The 20,373-nt window shown below is 36.1% G+C and overlaps 1 protein-coding gene across 1 annotated transcript; it reads left to right on the top strand.

The window, feature by feature from the left end:
* Positions 1-2,548: 2,548 nt before the first annotated feature.
* Positions 2,549-2,917, top strand: LOC139901479 (uncharacterized). The gene is given in 3 exon segments (XM_071884187.1): positions 2,549-2,599; positions 2,713-2,837; positions 2,839-2,917. Coding segments are annotated over 3 exon segments (255 nt in total).
* The last annotated feature ends 17,456 nt before the right edge of the window (positions 2,918-20,373 follow it).

Below are 20,373 nucleotides of genomic sequence, written 5' to 3'. Positions count from 1 at the left end.
AATCCGAGTTTCGATCACATTTTGGTGAACGACTTTATATGCTGTTAAGGTGAGTTTCATTTGCTCCCTTTTTAATTGCTTTTGCAATCTATATTTTTGGGCTGAGAATACATGCACTTTATTTTAAACACAATGGATACACGTACATACTAAATTCTACACTGAGTTTGAACCGAAAATCCCTTAGCTTTGGTAACTAGTAACTGCCGGTTATAAGAACTGGTGGGCGCGAGTAGTAGTATATGGATCCATAGGGCTTGATATCCCCATCCGAGTTAGAGCACTAGCCTTTTAACGGACGTATGCTATTTGAGAAGCGTACACGTTGGTTTGCGTGTATTATTAAGATGATTATACAAAGGGTACAAATTATATATACGTTAAGTTTAGTTACTAATGTGCTCAATTTCGTAGAATATTTTGATAAACGTTTCTGGATTGAACAACTGAAATCTTGTGATCCACCTTTATGTACAGATTATGCAAAACATTAAAACTATGAACTCACCAACCTTTGTGTTGACACTTGTTAGCATGTTTATTCTCAGGTTCCCTAGAAGTCTTCCGCTGTTTGCTTATATGATAGACAAGCTATGTGCATGGAGTCATAAGTGGCATATTTTTCAAGGAAACATTGCATTCACCGAATCATCACCATGTATCTTATTTTGACTGCATTGTCAACGGAAGTATTATTGTAAATTACTATATTACGGTGATTGTCTATATGTAGAAATCATCAGATGTCGAAAACCTTTGATTTAAATATTCATTTATGGTGTGCCTTTTCAAAAGAATGCAATGTTTACAAAACGTATCATATAGAGGTCAAATACCTCGCAATGAAATCGATGAATGACGTGTTCGTCCAAGTGGATTTAGAGCGATCGTCACAGTTTAAATCGATGAATGACGTGTTCGTCCAAGTGGATTTAGAGCGATCGTCACATTGTTTCTTAAATTGATGGACTAAAATAAGATATATATCATTAGTTGAGGGGTGATGATGTAAAAATCACAAAAGTACAAAAGGTTATCTTCTTCAATTTTCTCTCTCAAAACTCAAAAACCACCTGCCATTTTTCAATTTTTAACATTGTTGAATACATCTTATACGCAGAATCTTCAAATTTTTCCCATTAGAATATACTATGCTGTGCAACAGTTGGGGGATGCTCAGCACCCTCACACCCCCTATTGGCTTCGCCTCTGCAAAGGACGTGGTCTGCGAGAATTAATAAGTGGGGACAGACAGGCCGGTAAAACAGCAGTAGCAACATATACAATTCTAAATCAACAAGGCCTAAATGTAATATGCGTTTATGTAGCTATTGTTAAAAAAAATCTTCTATGGCTCAGGTAGTGACTACTTTCCAAGAAAGGGGCGCGATAGAATATACTTTGCGGCTCCCCGTAATAATTATGACCCATAACTTTAGCCAACCACCAAACTGTAGTAGTGAATCATCTCCAAAGATCTCAATCAAAGCAGGCATACGACATGAATACCATCCGAAGCTACTGGCAGAACACCTGGTAAAGAGACCTAACCTTGGGTGAAATAAATACCGCGACTTCTATCTTATTCAATAAAATCATCACGCAGTAAATTAACAAAGCCCAGAGTGACCTCTCTTTCACCTTCAAGTTTACCTACTACGGTACCAGAGTGAATATGATCTCCACCAGACATACGTAATGCTTTAGCTAGTACACGAAAGTGCATACCATGATTCTTATGTCTATCAATAACTGCATGCATTGCGTGGTGGATGTGAAGAAGTAGACCATTATCTCGGCAATAATGAGCCAAGCTAGCATTTACAATGAATCCACCTGTTAGGTAGTCGTGCATTACAATAGGAACTCCCAATTCTCTGTCATATACATCCCTTTTCATCATATATTCGCATGTACCCGCAGTAGCATTCAAGTAATGCCATTTGTTTTCCCCTGTTTCAGCTTGTGATTTATAAATAGCTTCGACACAAAATAAGAAATGGTCTCTCCAACGAATAAATGGTTGGGAGTTCACATTTTCATCATCTTAAGGCCACCACGAAGACATTCATAAATAGCTAGTCTCATTGGCGCCATACGTGAAGGAATGCTATACGTTTGGTAATTTCTCCTAACAGGATAAAAGATCCCATTGAAGCGGTTGATCCCATGCATATTGTATGTACATCTGGTAGCACAAATTGCATAGTATCATAAAGAGCCACCTCCGTTATTACCCATCCGCCAGGGGAGTTTCGATAGACATACTAGTGATTTGGAAGAGATCTCTCGAAAAGTATTTAGTGCGCATTTCGATCAACTCTCCATCATTTTCCTTTGGCTGAGTGGTATGTATTTACACGGTGCTCGTTTTTCCAGTTATGAAGCATGGATAAGCGATCCGACTCACATTAAGCCTAGTGCCCAGGTGGTTTGGCTGATAGTAGGCTAAGATATATTGAATGGTGATGTGGGCGGGAAAAAGAGGCATTTAGATATTACAGAGATGGTGCGATTTGATTTTTTTTTACTCTCAGTCTTACTAAAAATGCCCAAGATTCGTGATCGGGGGAAGAAAAAAAAACTACGCTTCTTGAAGGTAAAGTTTGGAAATAGAACAATTTCTTATGTCGTGTATCCTCGATTAATGCAGCCTCAGATGCTATGTTTCAATTCTCAATTATAGTATTGATCGAAAGGTTACACCTATAGGTTCGGGTCAATGCTAGTCCACTAGTACCGATAGACAGCCAAAGGGGAAGAAGCACTACACCTAGGAATCAACAACATGAAAACTGTGTTATAAATTATCCCTTCTTGTTAGCAGGCTCGGGACTAAAAGAACGGTTGGGACAACAAACATCCATCTCGTTTGTATTTTGGATACTCGTATAATCATCGAAGGTTGTTGAAGTGACTAATTCCTGCCAATTGGGAAGCGTTGAGAACAAAGAAATTGTTGAAGTTTTTATTAATTTTAGGGTTTACATTTTGGGGGTTTCCAATGACATACATGGTGACCTACTGTATAAATATTGTTGTTGAGGAACAATTAATATGTTGAAAAACATAGTGAGCTTACACCTTTGTGTTGCATGACTTTGTTACAAATGCTACAAACGACAATCTTGTCTTTATACTTAGTTTTGATGAAAAAATATTCTTGATTTAGTGTTAGATTTACATTTGAATTACGTTTTAAATTTAGTTTTGATTTGATTTGTATCGAGTTTGAAATGATTACATCTTATCCCTTTTTTGGGTGCTATGGTTATGCTTTTGATTTATATTTGATTTTAAGTTTAGTTTGTATATGCATTTGGATTTGGATTTGTTCAGATAATACTCCCTCTGTCCATAGTTTAAATTTTTTTTTTATCCCAAATTAATAGTCCATTTTTATAAATAGATAAAAATAATAATGTATATTTTCTTTATGCCTTAACTTTTGCGTATAAGACAAAAAGATGTGTAAAAAGTAAGAGGTAAAACTGTAAAATAAATAAAAAGTACAGTGTAATGATAATACTTCTTAAACTCTGTGTTTTTTGTCTGTGGACTATTAATATGTGACGGGGGAAGTAGGATTTATGATTTTGTAATGAAAGAATAAGAAGGAAAGGTGGAGAAGAAACTAGGGTTTGTGAAATATTGAGGATGGAAATGAAGATAATGGTAGAAAGGATAAAAGGACTAGAATACCCCCACATGATATTCACATAATTCAACTTAACAGAAAAATGGAACGGAAAGTAGACGGAAGGATGACCGTTAAATTGTACAACATCAGAGACGAGTCAAGCAAAAAAAAAAAGATTAAGGATGACGTGCGAATTTTGTGTACAAGTTGAGGAACAACCGGCATAATTATATCTATTATCTTTTTATCTTTTAAAAACGATTACATATGCTAATTTATATATTTAATAATAACAAGCATTAGGTCAGCCGTGCGATGCTGCGTCGAACCTGGTTAGATGTTTCGTTCTACAGTTTCCATGCGTTACATGCTAATGCTGTTTATAATATATTCTTAAAAGGGAAATACTTCAGTTGGTCTTTAATAAGTGTTACATAGCATGATGTGTCTACAGTGTGCTACTTAGTTATGAGTGAGTGTGTTTTTATAAGGTCTTCAATTTATGGCAGATGCACAATAATGTACAGATCCTGTTTTGAATTTTCCGTTCACAACTCAAAACTTCAACTCGGCTTGGTGTTGAACGTACTTGGCCATTGAGGTTGTGAACTTTTGAATTAATGCGTGATAAAACCTGCATCGAGATTATAAAGTTATAGTTTGCCACTGGTTGGCTATGTAAATGAGTAATTCAGGTAATGGCCAAGTATGGTACGTGTAAAAACGATAGGGTTGGACCAGCCGTCAAGAACATTTTCCTCTTTTGAACAGTTTTAAAAGATAACAGCAACATATATATAACGGCTGAGTTACCGCTGGGATTTAGTATACAGGGGAATACGATAAGAGACAAAGTATAATCTAAATCAACTTGTTTATCCTCCATTAATGTGTTGTAGAATGTAAACCCCCATAAGATTCGTTTATTATTCATCCATATTTATAGAGTACATTATTAAACCCTAATGGTAAACCCTAATGGACCAAGCTCACAAACGGACTTGGGCCTAACTATTTAATCAGTCTAACTCTCCCCCGCAGTCCGAGTGGCGAAATCGCGAAAGCTCGGACTGGAAAATAACACTACATAAATAAAAGAGATTTTTTTTCTCGTATTCGTTGCATCGAATTGACTGATAATCGTAGATTGGTTGCTTTGCTTGACTGCGTTTCCTTTTCCGTAACCTTTTTTTTTACGTCGTGGCTTGCTTGCCTAAGGATTGAGCAGAACTTGAGCTTTGAACTTTTATTGCTGATACAATCTTCTTCAACGCTGCAAAACAAGAGACTTTTTTTTTCTTTTTTTATATTCCTCTTTTTTTTGGGGGTTTGAAACCTAGTCAAGCTAGGCGGCTCAGCCCCACGCCGACTATTTTGTGTACTCACTTATTTTAGAAAAGCAAGATGAACAAACGAAACCATAAATAATAAGAGTGGCACTAGTTTCAGTTTTTGATATTGTTTGTGGCATTTTATCTGTAAACAAATCGAAGAAAGGAAAAAACAAAATATTGTTTTTGGCTGCTGGCTAATAACAATAATATACGTAAGAAATAAATAGAAAAAGATGTACCGACAAAGACAAAGTGCTCAATTGCCGTAGGCTTAACGAAGAAATAAATAAAAAACAACGGAACAATTGGTTGTATTATTAAACTATACTCTTACGTGAATAAAAAATGAATCGGTGTTTAGCTACCGAAAGGGAAGATATTGAAGAAGTAATTTAACCAGGATCATAACCTTCTGATACGATGTTATAGAATGTAAACCCCATAAGATTAGTTTATTATTCATCCATATTTATAGAGTACATTATGAAACCCTAATGGTAAACCCTAATGTACCAAGCTCACAAATGGATTTGGGCCTAACTATTTAATCCGTCTAACATAATATCACACCCCCAATTAGGGTCTGGGTGGATGTGACATTAATATTAAAAATACTAACATATTATATAATGAGAACGACACTATATGATAAAAACAAACTTTATTGAGTACGCAGCGGAAAATAGAATGTCTCTACAAGAATTGAAATTGCAAGAATGTAAATAAATGCATAAATAATAAATTTCACTCTTTTTTCAAGTCCTAGAGTCCAAGTAGCATCACACAGATAAGAGTAAGCTGATCAATCGTAACCTGAGACAAAACATGCTAAAGTGTCAACCAAAAAGGTTGAGTGAACTTAATAGGTTTAACAAAATAGTTGACCGTTGTTTAGACCACAAGATTTTTATTTATAAAAGTAGATCTCGCAGGGATCTAAAAGTAGTGCCAAGTTTGTGATATTTAGACTAAACAGTTCAAAGTTTGCCCCGTGACAAGCTGTACTGTCCTTGTCGGTTTGAATCATTATTAAGTAATACATTGACTTGGTCAAGTGTATCGGGGACGTTCCTCCCGATAGGCCTACCCCCAATAATTAAGAATGCGTTATGTAAAAGCAATTAAAAATATCACAGTGAGGACTTGCAGGACATAGCCAGGTATAACACAGTTTAATAGTTGGTACTTGTGTCTAAATTGTAAATATTAAAAGTAGCATGTGTCTCACCCCAGTAAGTTTAAATAAATTGCGCAATAGTAAGTGGGGCTATGAAGTTAACCTTAGTAAGTAGGAGAAGAGTTTGTTATTCCTCGGATAAGAAGAGTTGGATGATTGTGAGCAGAAAGTCAACCTAACGACATTTAAGAGTAGTTAAATGTTTGCCCAAGTTTAAGTTAAGTATGCAAGTGTTTAAGTGTAGTTCGTTTTACTAAGTTCTCATTCTTAGTAAGTTTCTATTTTTAGTAAGTTAGTGTTGAACTCAAGTGAGTTGTTCTTAATAAGTCCACCACTTATTAAGTGTGTAAGTGACTAAGTGTTGTACAATCTCGCCCAAACTTCGTTGCTAACATGCAAGTCACTCGAATGATCTATTGTTACCGGTCAGCCCATGATCTCTTGACCAGAATCTAAGTCTTGGCATTCGAGATCCACAAACGTCCCATAATGGTAACAAGGATCACCCTAGGCCACAAGTAGCGTAGTTGTTCAAGTAACCTCACGTTATCGTGAATGATTATTGTAATCATATGTTATAATCTTATAATATAAGTATTATAATATAAGTAGTACATTATAAGTGTTAGTAGTAGTATAAGTGTATAAGTGTTAGGTAGTAGTATGTAGTATAAATAGTTGTATTAGGGTTTAGTAGTAAGTAGTATTAATTAGGTAGGTTTAAATTAGGGTTTTAATTAATTAGAGTAGTTAGGTTTTAATAATTAATTAATGATTAGGGTTTAGTAGTATTAAATGTTTTAGATAGTATTTATGTAGTATTAGGTTTAGGGTTTAGTTAATTAGGGTTTAAGTATTTAATATGTATATATGTATAGTATATGTGTCGTGTATATGTATATATATATATATATATATATATATATATATAGTTTTGTTTATTTTTTTTATAAATATAACCGTATATATTTATATATATAAAATAATTTTATATACATATATATATATATATATATATATATATATATATATATATATATATATATATATATATATATATATATATATATATATATATATATATATATATATATATATATATAATCGTATATGTATATATATTATGTATATATATTTGTTTCCCTTTTTAACCCTTAACAAATCTTTGATAAATCTTTTAGGGTTTTTAAGATTCAACAAATTTTTTTTTTTAAATCGGCCATATATGTATATGTATAACATTTTATCGTTAACAAGATCATAACATAATAATGTTCCACTTAATTAGGGTTTAAAGATCAAACATTATATTATTTATTTATTATTATTTTAGTCGATACATATATATGTATATATGTATGTCGATTGCATATGTATATATATAATGTTTAGGTTAATTAAACATGATTAATATGGATCAAGAACAAGACATGAATCAAAACAAGAATTGAATGAACAAATTAAATAGTTAGGTTTATAGTTTTTATACCTTGAAGATGGATGAAGATTAACAAAGAAAAGAAAAGAAGACTTGAAGATGTAAGATCAAATCAACCCGAATAAGAGGAGCACGTCGAAGATCTTCAAGAACACGTTGAAGATCACTTGAAGATTACCCGGAATCAAGAAGCAATTAACCAAAATAACAAAAAGGTGGTGGTGGTGTTCGGTTTTGTTAAAAACCGCGGGGTATGGTGGTGATGGTGGTGTTGGATGTTTCGGTGGTGGAGTGGTGGTGTTCTGGTGGTGGTTTGGCTGCTGATTTCAAGAGAGAAAGAGGAAGGAGATTGATTGTTTTGTGAGGTGATTATGAATGAGAGAATGGGATGAGAAAAATGATAACCTAGCACCTCCTTTTATAGTTGAGATTAGGTCATTCTAGAACTAGGTTTAGGTTAGAATACTTGGAGGAAAAGTTAGGTTTAGGGAGGTGGTGATGCTAGCCGATTTTTAGAGGGGTATAATGGTCATTTCATCTCTTTTTTTACATGTAGAAATCGGCTAGGGTTAGGAGAAAAGAGATGGAACTTTTTTGTTTTAGACCTTGTAGTTTGGTTTGGTTAAAATGGTTCCTTATAAGTTCAAGTTTACATGTTTAAAAGCTTTAAGTTTTGAGTTATTACTTTTTGTTCACGAAAGTTAATAAGCTTTTATTTTTCATCTTTTATTAACTTGTAAATTATTGCACAAAGTTAATTAATATGTTTTATAACTCTTAACACTTAACAATTGTTGATTAAAGTTAAATCATTAAGTTTTAATTATATTGGTTGGACATTTAATATTGGAAAATATATAATGGAAAAATGAGGGTCGTTATAGTACCTTCCCGTTATTAGAAACTTCATCCCGAAGTTTTAGGTAGATTTCTCGTTTGCATCAGCAATTGAGAAGAGATGGGGATATTTCCGTATCATTTGGTCTTTGCGTTCCCATGTATATTCGGGGCCTCTACGAGAATTCCAACGGACTTTAACGATAGGTATGTTGCTTTTACGCGTTTGTTTGATCTCTTCATTCATGATCTCTATAGGTTCTTCAACGAAGTACATTTGCTCATCAATCCGGATATCATCCAAAGGAATAACAAGCGTGTCATCAGCAAGACACTTTTTAAGATTCGAGACATGAAACACATCATGTACTTGGCTAAGCTCAGTTGGTAGTTCTAATCGGTACGCCACGGGACCGACTCTTGAAAGGTCCAACATATCGTGGACTGAGTTTACTTCGTTTACCGAAGCGGACGACACCTTTCCAAGGGGATACTTTCAACATGACTTTATTTCTAACTTGGAATTCTATATCCTTTCGATGCTTATCAGCATAGCTCTTTTGTCGGCTGCGGGCAGTTTCTAATCGTTGCTTAATCTGGACGATCTTTTCGGTAGTTTCATGAATAATTTCGGGACCAGTTAAATGTCTGTCCTCGAGTTCATCCCAACACAAAAGGGATCTACATTTCCGGCCGTATAAAGCTATAAAAGGCGCAGCTTTAATGCTAGAGTGATAACTGTTGTTGTAGAAAATTTCAGCTAAAGGTAGATGTCTATCCCATCCTTTGCCGAAATCGATTGCACAAGCACGTAGCATATCCTCCATTGTTTGAATGGTTCGTTCACTTTGACCGTCAGTTTGCGGATGATAGGCTGTACTCATGTCGAGTTGAGTTCCAAGAGCAGATTACAAAGTTTTCCAGAATCTAAAAACGAATCGATTGTCGCGATCAGAAATAATTGAGATAGGAACTCCATGACGTGAGACAATTTCTTTAATATACAGTTGTGATAGGAACTCCATGACCCAAATAGTATCGTTGCCGTTTGAAGTCTTAGGCAACTTAGTAACGAAATCCATAGTGATACATTCTCACTTCTACTTCGGTATATCTGGTTGTGTCAACAGACCAGAAGGCTTTTGATGTTCAGCCTTGACTTTCAAACAAGTGAGACACTTGCTAACATAAGTAGCAATGTCGGCTTTCATGTTAGGCCACCAGTAGAATTCCTTCACTTCGTGATACATCTTACTAGAACCGGGATGAATAGAGTACCTAGTCTTATGAGCTTCGTCCAAGACTAGATCACGGAGATTACCGAAGCGAGGAACCCAAATTCTGTTACCAAAGTACCGTGTACCATTAGCTTTCACTTGGAGTTGGTTCTCGAAACTGATAGGTCCTTCACCTTCGATAAGTGTTGGTTTAATAGCTTCAAGTTGAGCTTCACATATTCGTGATATAAGATTCGATTTGATTTTCAGGTTTAAAGCACGAACACGTCTAACATCGTCTTTTTGACTAAGGGCATCGGCAACCACATTTGCCTTCCCAGGATGATATTTCAGCTCACAGTTATAATCGTTCAATAACTCGAGCCATCGACTTTGTCTCATATTTAGCTGCTTTTGATCAAAGATGTGTCAAAGACTTTTATGGTCAGTGTACACCGTAAACTTGATACCATATAGATAATGTCTCCATATCTTTAATGCAAATACCACGGCTCCTAATTCCAGGTCATGTATGGTATAGTTCTTCTCATGTTTCTTCAACTGTCTAGATGCATAGGTGAAAGGACCCGTTCATATACATTATAAACGATTCACAATAGTTGATTACATCGCGAGGCATTTGACCTCTATATGATACAATTTTCAAACATTGCATTCGTTTTTAAAAGACAAACTTTCTTTACAACGCAAGTTGACGGCATGTATACCATTTCATAATGCATCCAACTATAATTGACTTAATAATAATCCTGATGAACTCAACGACTCGAATGCAACGTCTTTCGAAATATGTCATGAATGACTCCAAGTAATATCCTTAACATGAGCTAATACACAGCGAAAGATTTCTTTAATACCTGAGAATAAGCATGCTTTAAAGTGTCAACCAAAAGGTTGGTGAGTTCATTAGTTTATCGTAATCATTCATTTTCATCAATTTAATAGACCACAAGATTTTTATTTCCATTTCTCATAAATATCATGCATGCAAAAATCATTCCTATGGATTGAACACCTGGTAACCGACATTAACAAGATGCATATAAGAATATCCCCTATCATTCCGGGGCATCCATCGGACATGATAAAACAACATCGAAGTACTAAAGCATCCGCAACCATGGATGGGGTTTGTTAGGCCCAATAGATCTATCTTTAGGATTCGCGTCAATTAGTAAATCAGTTTACTAATTCTTAGGCTACCAAGCAAAAAGGGGCATATTCGGCTTCAATCATTCAACCATAGAATGTAGTTTCAATTACTTGTGTCTATTTCGTCAAACATTTATAAAAACAGCGCATGTATTCTCAGTCCCAAAAATATATATTGCAAAAGCATTTAAAAAGGGAGCAAATGAAACTCACAATACTGTATTTTGTAGTAAAAATACATATGACGACATTGAACAATGCAAGGTTGGCCTCGGATTCACGAACCTATATTAAGTATATATATATATTTATATAATGGTCAATACCTGTCTATCAAATTAGGTCAAGTCATAGTGTACCACAATCCTAATGCTCGAGATTTATCATGCAAAAGTCTACAAAAGTCAATCTGACTAAAATAATTTTCAAAATCTATACATGATTATTATATAACTTAAATATAGTCGTTTTATATATTTAAATATTTTTAACAGATTTTATTAGAGTAAATAATATAATTCATAACATTTTGTATTAAAATTTATATAATAAAAATATACTTTATATATCTTAAGTAATAAAATTTATAAAGTTCATTTAATATCATAAAAATATAATGCTAGGTATTATTAATGTAATTACGTTATATGTAGTAAAATATCTTTGTAATTATCATGAGTGACTGGTTCATCCTTACCAGTACCTTTATCAGCATCACCATCAGAAGAAGAAGATGATGAGGAAGAAGCTGATGAATCAGAAGGTACTGGTGAATCAGGAATATTATGCATAACATATTTACCAGTAGAGGGATCTCTGATGAACTTGAGAGGCCTCCATGTACCAGGCCATGGAGAAGCAGCTGGAGCCATGCAAAAAAAAATGATAATATGGCTGCTCGTTGATCTGTTCTAAAGTAGCCAACCTCTCATAAACTTCTTCTCTAGCTGGTCGATCAAGCTGAGACAATAGTTCAGTCAGCTCTTCGCGAGGCAATTTGCTGGCTAAGACTATGGCAGTTTGAGGATCAAAAGTTAGCTAATCCACCAGCAGAGCAACTCTGAGAGTAATAGACGCTCCCCGATAGATGAAGTTAGGGACAACTTCATCAGGATCTGGCACCTGGCACACATAAGGTTTCTTCTCAGCAGAAATAGTAGCTTGAGAAGAGTCAGTAGTGGCAGAAATAGAGGTACCAGCATCCATAACGGATTCCGTAGAACCAGTAGCAGCGGTAGGTAACTGTGCAGGAGGTGAAGAAGCAGCATCTTTAGTAGTAGTAGCAGTATCCACCGTTGGCTCAGTGGGAACATAGCCAACATAGCCAGCATTAATAAAATCAAGACCCTCCAGAACAGTATCACCCTGTGAACCAGAATCTGATGGAAAAGTAGCAATTTTACCAGCATCCATGAGAACATCAGATGGAAAAGTAGCACTTGTACCAGCTTCCATGATAACATTTTGTGCATCGGTAGTAGCAGCAGACGCAATGTCACCCTTTGGTTCAGTAACAGATTCATCAAGTAGAACATCCTTGACAGTATTGTCAATTACCTTTTTAAGAACAGGAGGATCCACTATGATTTCATCTTCCACTTCAGGTGTAGTAGTGGAAGCAGCAATACTGGGAGCAGTAACACCAGCAGCTGTAGAAGCAACATTACTAGCATCAGCACCACCAGTAGGAGAAACAGTAGCACCAATACCAGTAGCAGAGGCAGCAATCTGCACAGTAGGAATAATATCATCTTTAACTTGCTCCCCCTCTGCCTGTTCATATACCCTGCTAAGAACTGAAACAATAGAACATTTTATGTTAACAACTGTAGAACCAAATAAATTTGACTCATCAATTGCATCTGATGTTGGTCTCTGGGGACAGACTGGTGATTTGGTCAGCCCTTCGAATGAGACAGAATAAGGTGTCTGTAAGTACAGCTGTGACTCTGCTGACTCATTGGCGACACATGTTGACCCAGATAGTGTAAGAGATCTGGCTGGTAAAGATGTAGGAGTGAGACTCTTATCATGATCCGAGTAACATAATGGCTGTGCAGTAACCTGAGCTGGTTCAACACGATGAGGACCCAGCTCAAGTTTGCTTTGGGGGTCAGGTATGTGCTCTGCTGATTGTACTGGCAGCAGAGGATATAACATTAAGTTCAATTTTGAAAAAAATGGAAGTGTCTGGCTAGAAGAGTATGGGTTGCTACTCTTCTTAACACTAGTTTTATAACCAGTCAGCTTGGGAGCCAGGGTTATTGATAATGCTAAAAATGAACATATATTTCATAGCATTATTCCTCAAGAAAGACAAGCTTTTAGTTGCAATTGTTCTATTTACAAGTGATATTCGTTTAAATAATAAAAGGTGAAGACAAAAGACAGATTCGACGAATTGAAGACGCAAACGACCAAAAAGCTCAAAAGAACAAAAGACAATCAAAGAGGTTCCAATTATTGATAAGAAACGTCTCGAAATTACAAGAGTACAAGATTCAAAACGCAAAGTACAAGATATTAAATTGTACGCAAGGACGTTCGAAAATCCGGAACCGGGACCAGAGTCAACTCTTAACGCTCGACGCAACGGACTAAAAATTACAAGTTAACTATGTATATAAATATAATATAATATATAATTAATTATATTAATTATATATATATTATATTTATAAATAAAAACCGTCGGCAGAGAAAGACTCCAAGGGACTGAGCTGTAATTTCATTCTCCGCGACTCGCGAAGTTTGAAGGCAAAAATGCCGCGAGTCGCGGAGCCCCAAAATGAGAAACTGCCTATAAAGCCAACCGAATTCTGAGCATTTTTCATAATCTTTTTCTTCTTCTTATCATACGTAAATTATATATATATATTTATAATTTATATTTTAATTTTAATTATAATTCTAATAATAAGGGTATGTTAGCGAATGTTGTAAGGGTGTAAGTCAAAATTCTGTCCGTGTAACGCTACGCTATTTTTAATCATTGTAAGTTATGTTCAACCTTTTTACATTAATGTCTCGTAGCTAAGTTATTATTATGCTTATTTAAAACGAAGTAATCATGATGTTGGGCTAATTACTAAAATTGGGTAATTGGGCTTTGTACCATAATTGGGGTTTGGACAAAAGAACGATACTTGTGGAAATTAGACTATGAGCTATTAATGGGCTTTATATTTGTTTAACTAAATGATAGTTTGTTAATGTTAATATAAAAATTTACAATTGGGCGTCCTTATAAATTACCATATACACTCAATCGGACACGATGGGCGGGGTATTTATATGTACGAATAATCGTTCATTTAACCGGACACGGGAATGGATTAATAGCCACTAGAATAATTAAAACAGGGGTGAAATTACATTCAAGGGTAATTGGTGTAATTGTTAACAAAGTAGTAAAACCTTGGTTTACACGCAGTCGATAACCTGGTGTATTCATTAAACAAAGTATTAAAACCTTGTTACAATTCGAATCCCCAATTAGTTGGAATATTTAACTTCGGGTATAAGAATAATTTGACGAGGACACTCGCACTTTATATTTACGACTGATGGACTGTTATGGACAAAAACCAGACGGACATATTAAATAATCCAGGACAAAGGACAATTAACCCATGGGCATAAAACTAAAATCAACACGTCAAACATCATGATTACGGAAGTTTAAATAAGCATAATTCTTTTATTTCATATTTAATTTCCTTTATTTTATATTTAATTGCACTTCTAATTATCGCATTTTTATTGTTATTGTATTTAATTGCACTTTTAATTATCGTACTTTTTAATTATCGCAAGTTTATTTTATCGCACTTTTATTATTCGCAATTTCATTATCGTTATTTACTTTACGCTTAAAATTAAGTCTTGTATTTATTTATTATTTTACATTTGGTTTTAACTGCGACTAAAGTTTTAAAATCGACAAACCGGTCATTAAACGGTAAAAACCCCCCTTTATAATAATAATATTACTTATATATATGTTTGTATTTTTATAAAAGTAAATTAATATAGCGTTGAGCTTTGTTTAAAAAAGATTCCCTGTGGAACGAACCGGACTTACTAAAAACTACACTACTGTACGATTAGGTACACTGCCTATAAGTGTTGCAGCAAGGTTTAAGTATATCCGTTCTCTAAATAAATAAATATCTTGTGTAAAATTGTATCGTATTTAATAGTGTTTCCTTGTAAACTTCAATAGTATTTTATACCCCTTAGCTTTGACATCAGTTATACCTTGAACTCCACATTCATTTTTCAAGTCAGCAGATAAAAGATGTTTAATTATGTTAGAATTTTCTGCTGTTTGGTCTAGAAACGCACCAGGTTCCATAGCCACATCCTTTGCAGGAGCAGCAGTTAAAACTGGTGCAATCTCCCCTGTGGTGAGCCTGGAGCCAGCTTTTGCTCATTTAGATTTACCTGTTACCAAGAAATAGTTAAGCAACGGATTCCAATACTAGAAGTGGATAGTCAGTATATAAGACTAGGGCTGTTCTTTATGATCAGAGAGCACTAGATTCTAATACAACTACTACTTTACCAGTATGTGAGACGGTGGCTGTACTAGTTGAGGTAGCTGGCTTCTTCCTTTTTATAGCTGGCTTTCGCTGAGGTCCCTCCCCCTCAGCTGGTGCAACACCAGAGGCAGCCGGTTGGTTCACTCCACCTCGAGCAGCAAGATACTCAAGCATGCCTGGTGTCAGGACATTATATGGAGCAGCAGGAGCATCTTTTGGCATTCCCCCTTGTTTTAGAGGCAGGTCGAATGATTCATCAGCAATCTGCTGGTAAGCTTCACCCAGCTCATTTTCAAAAACAAGGCTCAAAAACCTTGGAAAGGGGATTAAATGTGTTCGTTTAGGTGCAAGCACCATTTCCCTTAGCCTTAAGTAAATTTCACCGGCATAATCAATATTTCGATTGAACAGCATCCCATGACCAATCTTCAGCTCAAAATCTGAGCACTGATCAAAGCTCCCGGACTTCTGACTGATACAATGAGTCAGCAAGCCAAAGAAATAGTTCCACAGAGGTGGCATCTGCCTCCTTAAGGGCGTATGAGCCACTGGTCCATCAAACCCTATAATCTCCAGTACCTCTCTTCTAAACTCATCACTGGTTGGTGAATTAATGAACGGACCAATGGGTAATTAGAGAGCACGTCGGATGGCATCAACAGTGATGGAGCAGGCTAGGGTTTCAGTCACCATGCCACGAATACATGGAATGTTCTGTTGAGTGGTGGCCGTGGTGGTAGTATACCAGAATCTGGCCAAACAAGCCGGATAAAGACGAGAAGGTACGCCGGTAATAGCTCGAGCCAGTGGTGATTGTCGTATGTAATCGATAAGCGCATCATAACCCAAGTTGGCTTTGGTTTTGGGAATTGAAAGGGAATGAGCAGCATTGCCTCTTGATAGGCGAATGGAAGAGTGTTATGGTGCATTTGCAGCCCTAACAAGGTTTGGGTGCAGGTTGAACAGAGGGCCCTGCACCACTTATTCTTCGATGACCGGTGGTGGTTGCTGTTCCGGTTGTTGTGGTGCTACCGGTTGTTGTGGCTGTGGTTGTTGTTCCTCTGGCTGGTTTGCAGCAGGTGGTGATTGATGTTGTTATTATTCTACCATTGATGATTTCGTAGAAGATGGATGTATGAATTGATTTGAAGATTTGGGGATTTTTAGAGAGAAGAGTGTGAATTTGAAAACTGAATAACTGAAGGTTATTATGGAAGATAAAACTCTCTTTTAACCGTTGTGATTGGTGAAAAAGGCAGGAGAGAGAAAATGACAACTGCCATTAGCAGGCGCGTGGGCAGGTGTGACAGACTGGCACACTCGAGGGGACACAGACTGATGATTTGACGTATATATGGCTTGAACACTCATACCTCCCATTCAACATTAAATGCAGCAGGTTTTAATTTTTTTTTAAGAAAAAATTAAAAACCACAAAATAAGTTTTGTATTAAATACAAAATACTTTGTTACATTTAATATGTCACGAATTTAATTTAAGTCATTGGAAGTAAATGAGTTTCAGATTTAAGGAATCATTTAATTTTGTGAGCTATTTATTATTTCAATTAAAAACATTTTGAGTAACCAAAATATAAAAGACCTTGTTGTGCTGAGTGTTTTACATGTAGGCAGTAAGTTAACAAAAATGGCTTACTGGTTTGCCCTACATGTTGTAGAGTCAGCACACCAATAAAAATTGTCTTTTATTTAAAGTTCAAGCATACCCAGCTCAGAGATGAGATAGTTAAAACGTTTCTCATCTAAGGGCTTTGTGAATAGATCTGCTAACTGCTGGTCTGTTGAAATAAAATGTAGCTCCACATCTCCTTTTTGAACATGATCCCTTATGAAGTGATATCGAACGTCAATGTGCTTTGTTCTTGAATGCATCACAGGATTGTTGGTGATAGCTATTGCACTTGTGTTGTCACAGTAAATTGGAGTCTTTGTAACATGAACACCCTAGTCTTTCAGCTGGCTTTGCATCCACAGTACTTGAGCAGTACAACTATCAGCAGAAATGTATTCTGCCTCAGCAGTAGATGTGGACACAGTATTTTGCTTTTTGCCCGTCCAGCTGACTAGCCTACCACCCAGTAACTGGCAACCACCAGTAGTACTTTTCCTGTCTATTTTACACCCTGCAAAATCAGCATCTGAATACCCAATTAGCTCAAAATCCTGGTCTTTGGGATACCAAAGACCACGTTTAGCAGTAGCTTTCAGATACCTAAATATCCTTTTTACTGCTAGCAAGTGTGACTCTTTAGGATCAGCTTGATATCTGGCACAGAGACATGTGGCAAACATAATATCTGGTCTGCTGGCTGTGAGATAAAGTAGGGATCCAATCATACCTCTATATTCAGTGATATTGACTGGTTCACCATTGGGATCAGCATCTATTTTAATAGTTGCTGCCATTGGAGTCCCTATATCTTTTAAACAGGTCAGACCAAATTTCTTTAGCATATCTTTGATATACTTATCCTGACTTATAAAAATTCCATCATCAAGTTGTTTAATTTGCAATCCCAAAAAGTATTGCAAGTCTCTTTGTAAGCTCATTTCATATGTCTTTGACATAAGTTTTGAAAAATCTTGACAATGTTTCTCGTTTTTAGATCCATAAATAATATCATCCACATATATCTGAACCAGCAAAAGATCACCATCTGTCTCTTTTGAGAACATAGTGGTGTCAATTGTTCCAACTTTAAAACCTATACCAGTGAGATACACATGAAGTGTCTCATACCATGCTCTTGGAGCCTGTTTGAGGCCATAAAGAGCTTTTTCTAGCTTGTAGACATGGTTTGGATATTTACTGCTTACAAAACCAGGAGGCTGTTTGACATAAACTTCTTCTTGCAGCTTCTCATTTAGAAATGCAGATTTAACATCCATCTGGAATACCCTAAAGTTCATCTTAGCAGCATACGCCAAGAACAGTCTGATAGCTTCCATCCTAGCCACTGGAGCATAAGTCTCTCCATAATCCAATCCTTCTTCCTGTTTGAGACCTTGAGCTACCAATCTAGCTTTGTTTCTGATCACAATCCCATCTTCATCCATCTTGTTCTTGAAAACCCACTTGGTACCAATGATTTTCTTAGTTTCATCATCAGGTTTAGGTACCAATGTCCAAACCTTATTCCTATCAAACTGGGAGATCTCTTCTTGCATAGCTCCTGCCCAGCTTGGATCTTTGATTGCTTCATCAGGACATTTAGGTTCAATGGTAGACACAAAATTTACATGCATACAGAAATTTCTGGTTGCATGCCTTCTTGTTTTAACACCACTAGCCAGATTACCAATGACTTGATCAATTGGATGCTCTTTTGTCCATCTAGTGTTATGAACAGGTGAGCTTGTCGTGGAACAGCATCTTGATCATCAGCTGGTTCAAAGGTATGAGCAGCAATTGGAGACAGATGTTCAGTATTATTGTAACCAGTACCAGCTTGTGATCCTTCAGAACCAGTAGACCTATGCTCAAGTCGTAGGACTTCAGTAGAGCTAGTAGGTCCACTTAGTTTACACACAGATGGAACAGAGCGTTCCATCTCATCATCAGAGAACCCATCAATATGGATTGGTGAGGGATTTGTAGCTGGTTCCTCTTCATCATTGAGACCTTGCTGAGTAGGCTCTTCAAACAATAACTCTTCATCTTCTTGACTGGAAGATGAGGCTGGGGCAGTTTCATCAAATGTAACATTAATTGATTCTTCAAAACAACCCCTTCTTTTATTGAAAACCCTATATGCCTTTGACATGTTGGAATATCCCAAGAATATACCTTCATCAGCCTTAGCATCAAACTTGCCCAACTGATCCCTCTTGTTTAGAATGAAACAGGGAGTGCCAAATACATGAAGAAATGAGATTGAGGGTTTTCTTCCTTTGAGAACTTCATAAGCAGTTTTCTGATGTCTTTTCACAATTAGAGATCTATTCTGGGTAAAACATGCAGTGTTCACAGCCTCTGCCCAATATGAATTTTTCAGCCCAGACTCAGCTAACATAGATTTTGCTGCTTCAATGAGAGTTCTGTTTCTTCTTTCTGCAACACCATTTTGTTGAGGTGTTCTCACAGTAGAAAAGTTCTGTGAAATACCTTTATCAGCACAAAATTCTTCTAATGTAGCATTTCTGAATTCTGTACCATGATCACTTCTTAGCTGTTTCACCAGTTGCCCATTTAAAAGCTCCATTCTTTTGATAAAATTGATAATTTCATCAGCAGCTTCACTCTTTTGCTTTAAAAAGAATACCCAGGTGTATCTGGAGTATTCATCAACAATAACCAGTGTATACTTCTTCCCACTACAGCTGGCCACATTAACAGGACCAAAAAGATCCATATGAAGTAAATGAAATGGTTTCTCAACAGATGAGATTTGCTTTGATTTGAATGAGGCATGGTGATGTTTTCCTTTTTCACAACCAATACACAGTCTGTCCTTTACATAAGACATGGTGGGCAGCCCAGACACCAAACTTCTACTGGATAATTTGTGAATATCTTTGAAGTTGAGATGTGAGAGTCTCTTGTGCCATAACCATTTCAGGTTGTCTGCGGCCTTCGAATAGAAACAAGTATCAATTGTTGTGACTGCTGTATTCATGTCAATTTGATACATGTTTTCATGACGTTTTGCAGTCAGCAGTGGCTTCCCTGTCTTATCAAAAATAGTTCCAATTTTCTTTCTGAATTGGACTATCTTGTTCTTGCTTGTCAGTTGGCTTATGCTGAGTAAATTATGTTTAAGCCCAACTACATATGCAACATTTGAGAATGTGACATTCCCATTAGTCAAAGTACCAAAACCCTTTGTGTAACTCAACGAATTATCTCCATACGAAACAACTGGACCATCTTTTTCTTGATAGTCCATTAGCAGGGACTTACATCCGGTCATATGTCTCGAACATCCACTATCGAGATACCAGATTTGCTTATTTTGAATGCCCTGCACAGTAGCTAAGAGATTAGTTCTTTTT

The sequence above is a fragment of the Rutidosis leptorrhynchoides genome, chromosome 3 (assembly GCF_046630445.1).
Source record: "Rutidosis leptorrhynchoides isolate AG116_Rl617_1_P2 chromosome 3, CSIRO_AGI_Rlap_v1, whole genome shotgun sequence".
NCBI classification, from domain to species: Eukaryota; Viridiplantae; Streptophyta; class Magnoliopsida; order Asterales; family Asteraceae; genus Rutidosis; species Rutidosis leptorrhynchoides.
This window is presented reverse-complemented; position numbering and strand designations above follow the sequence as displayed.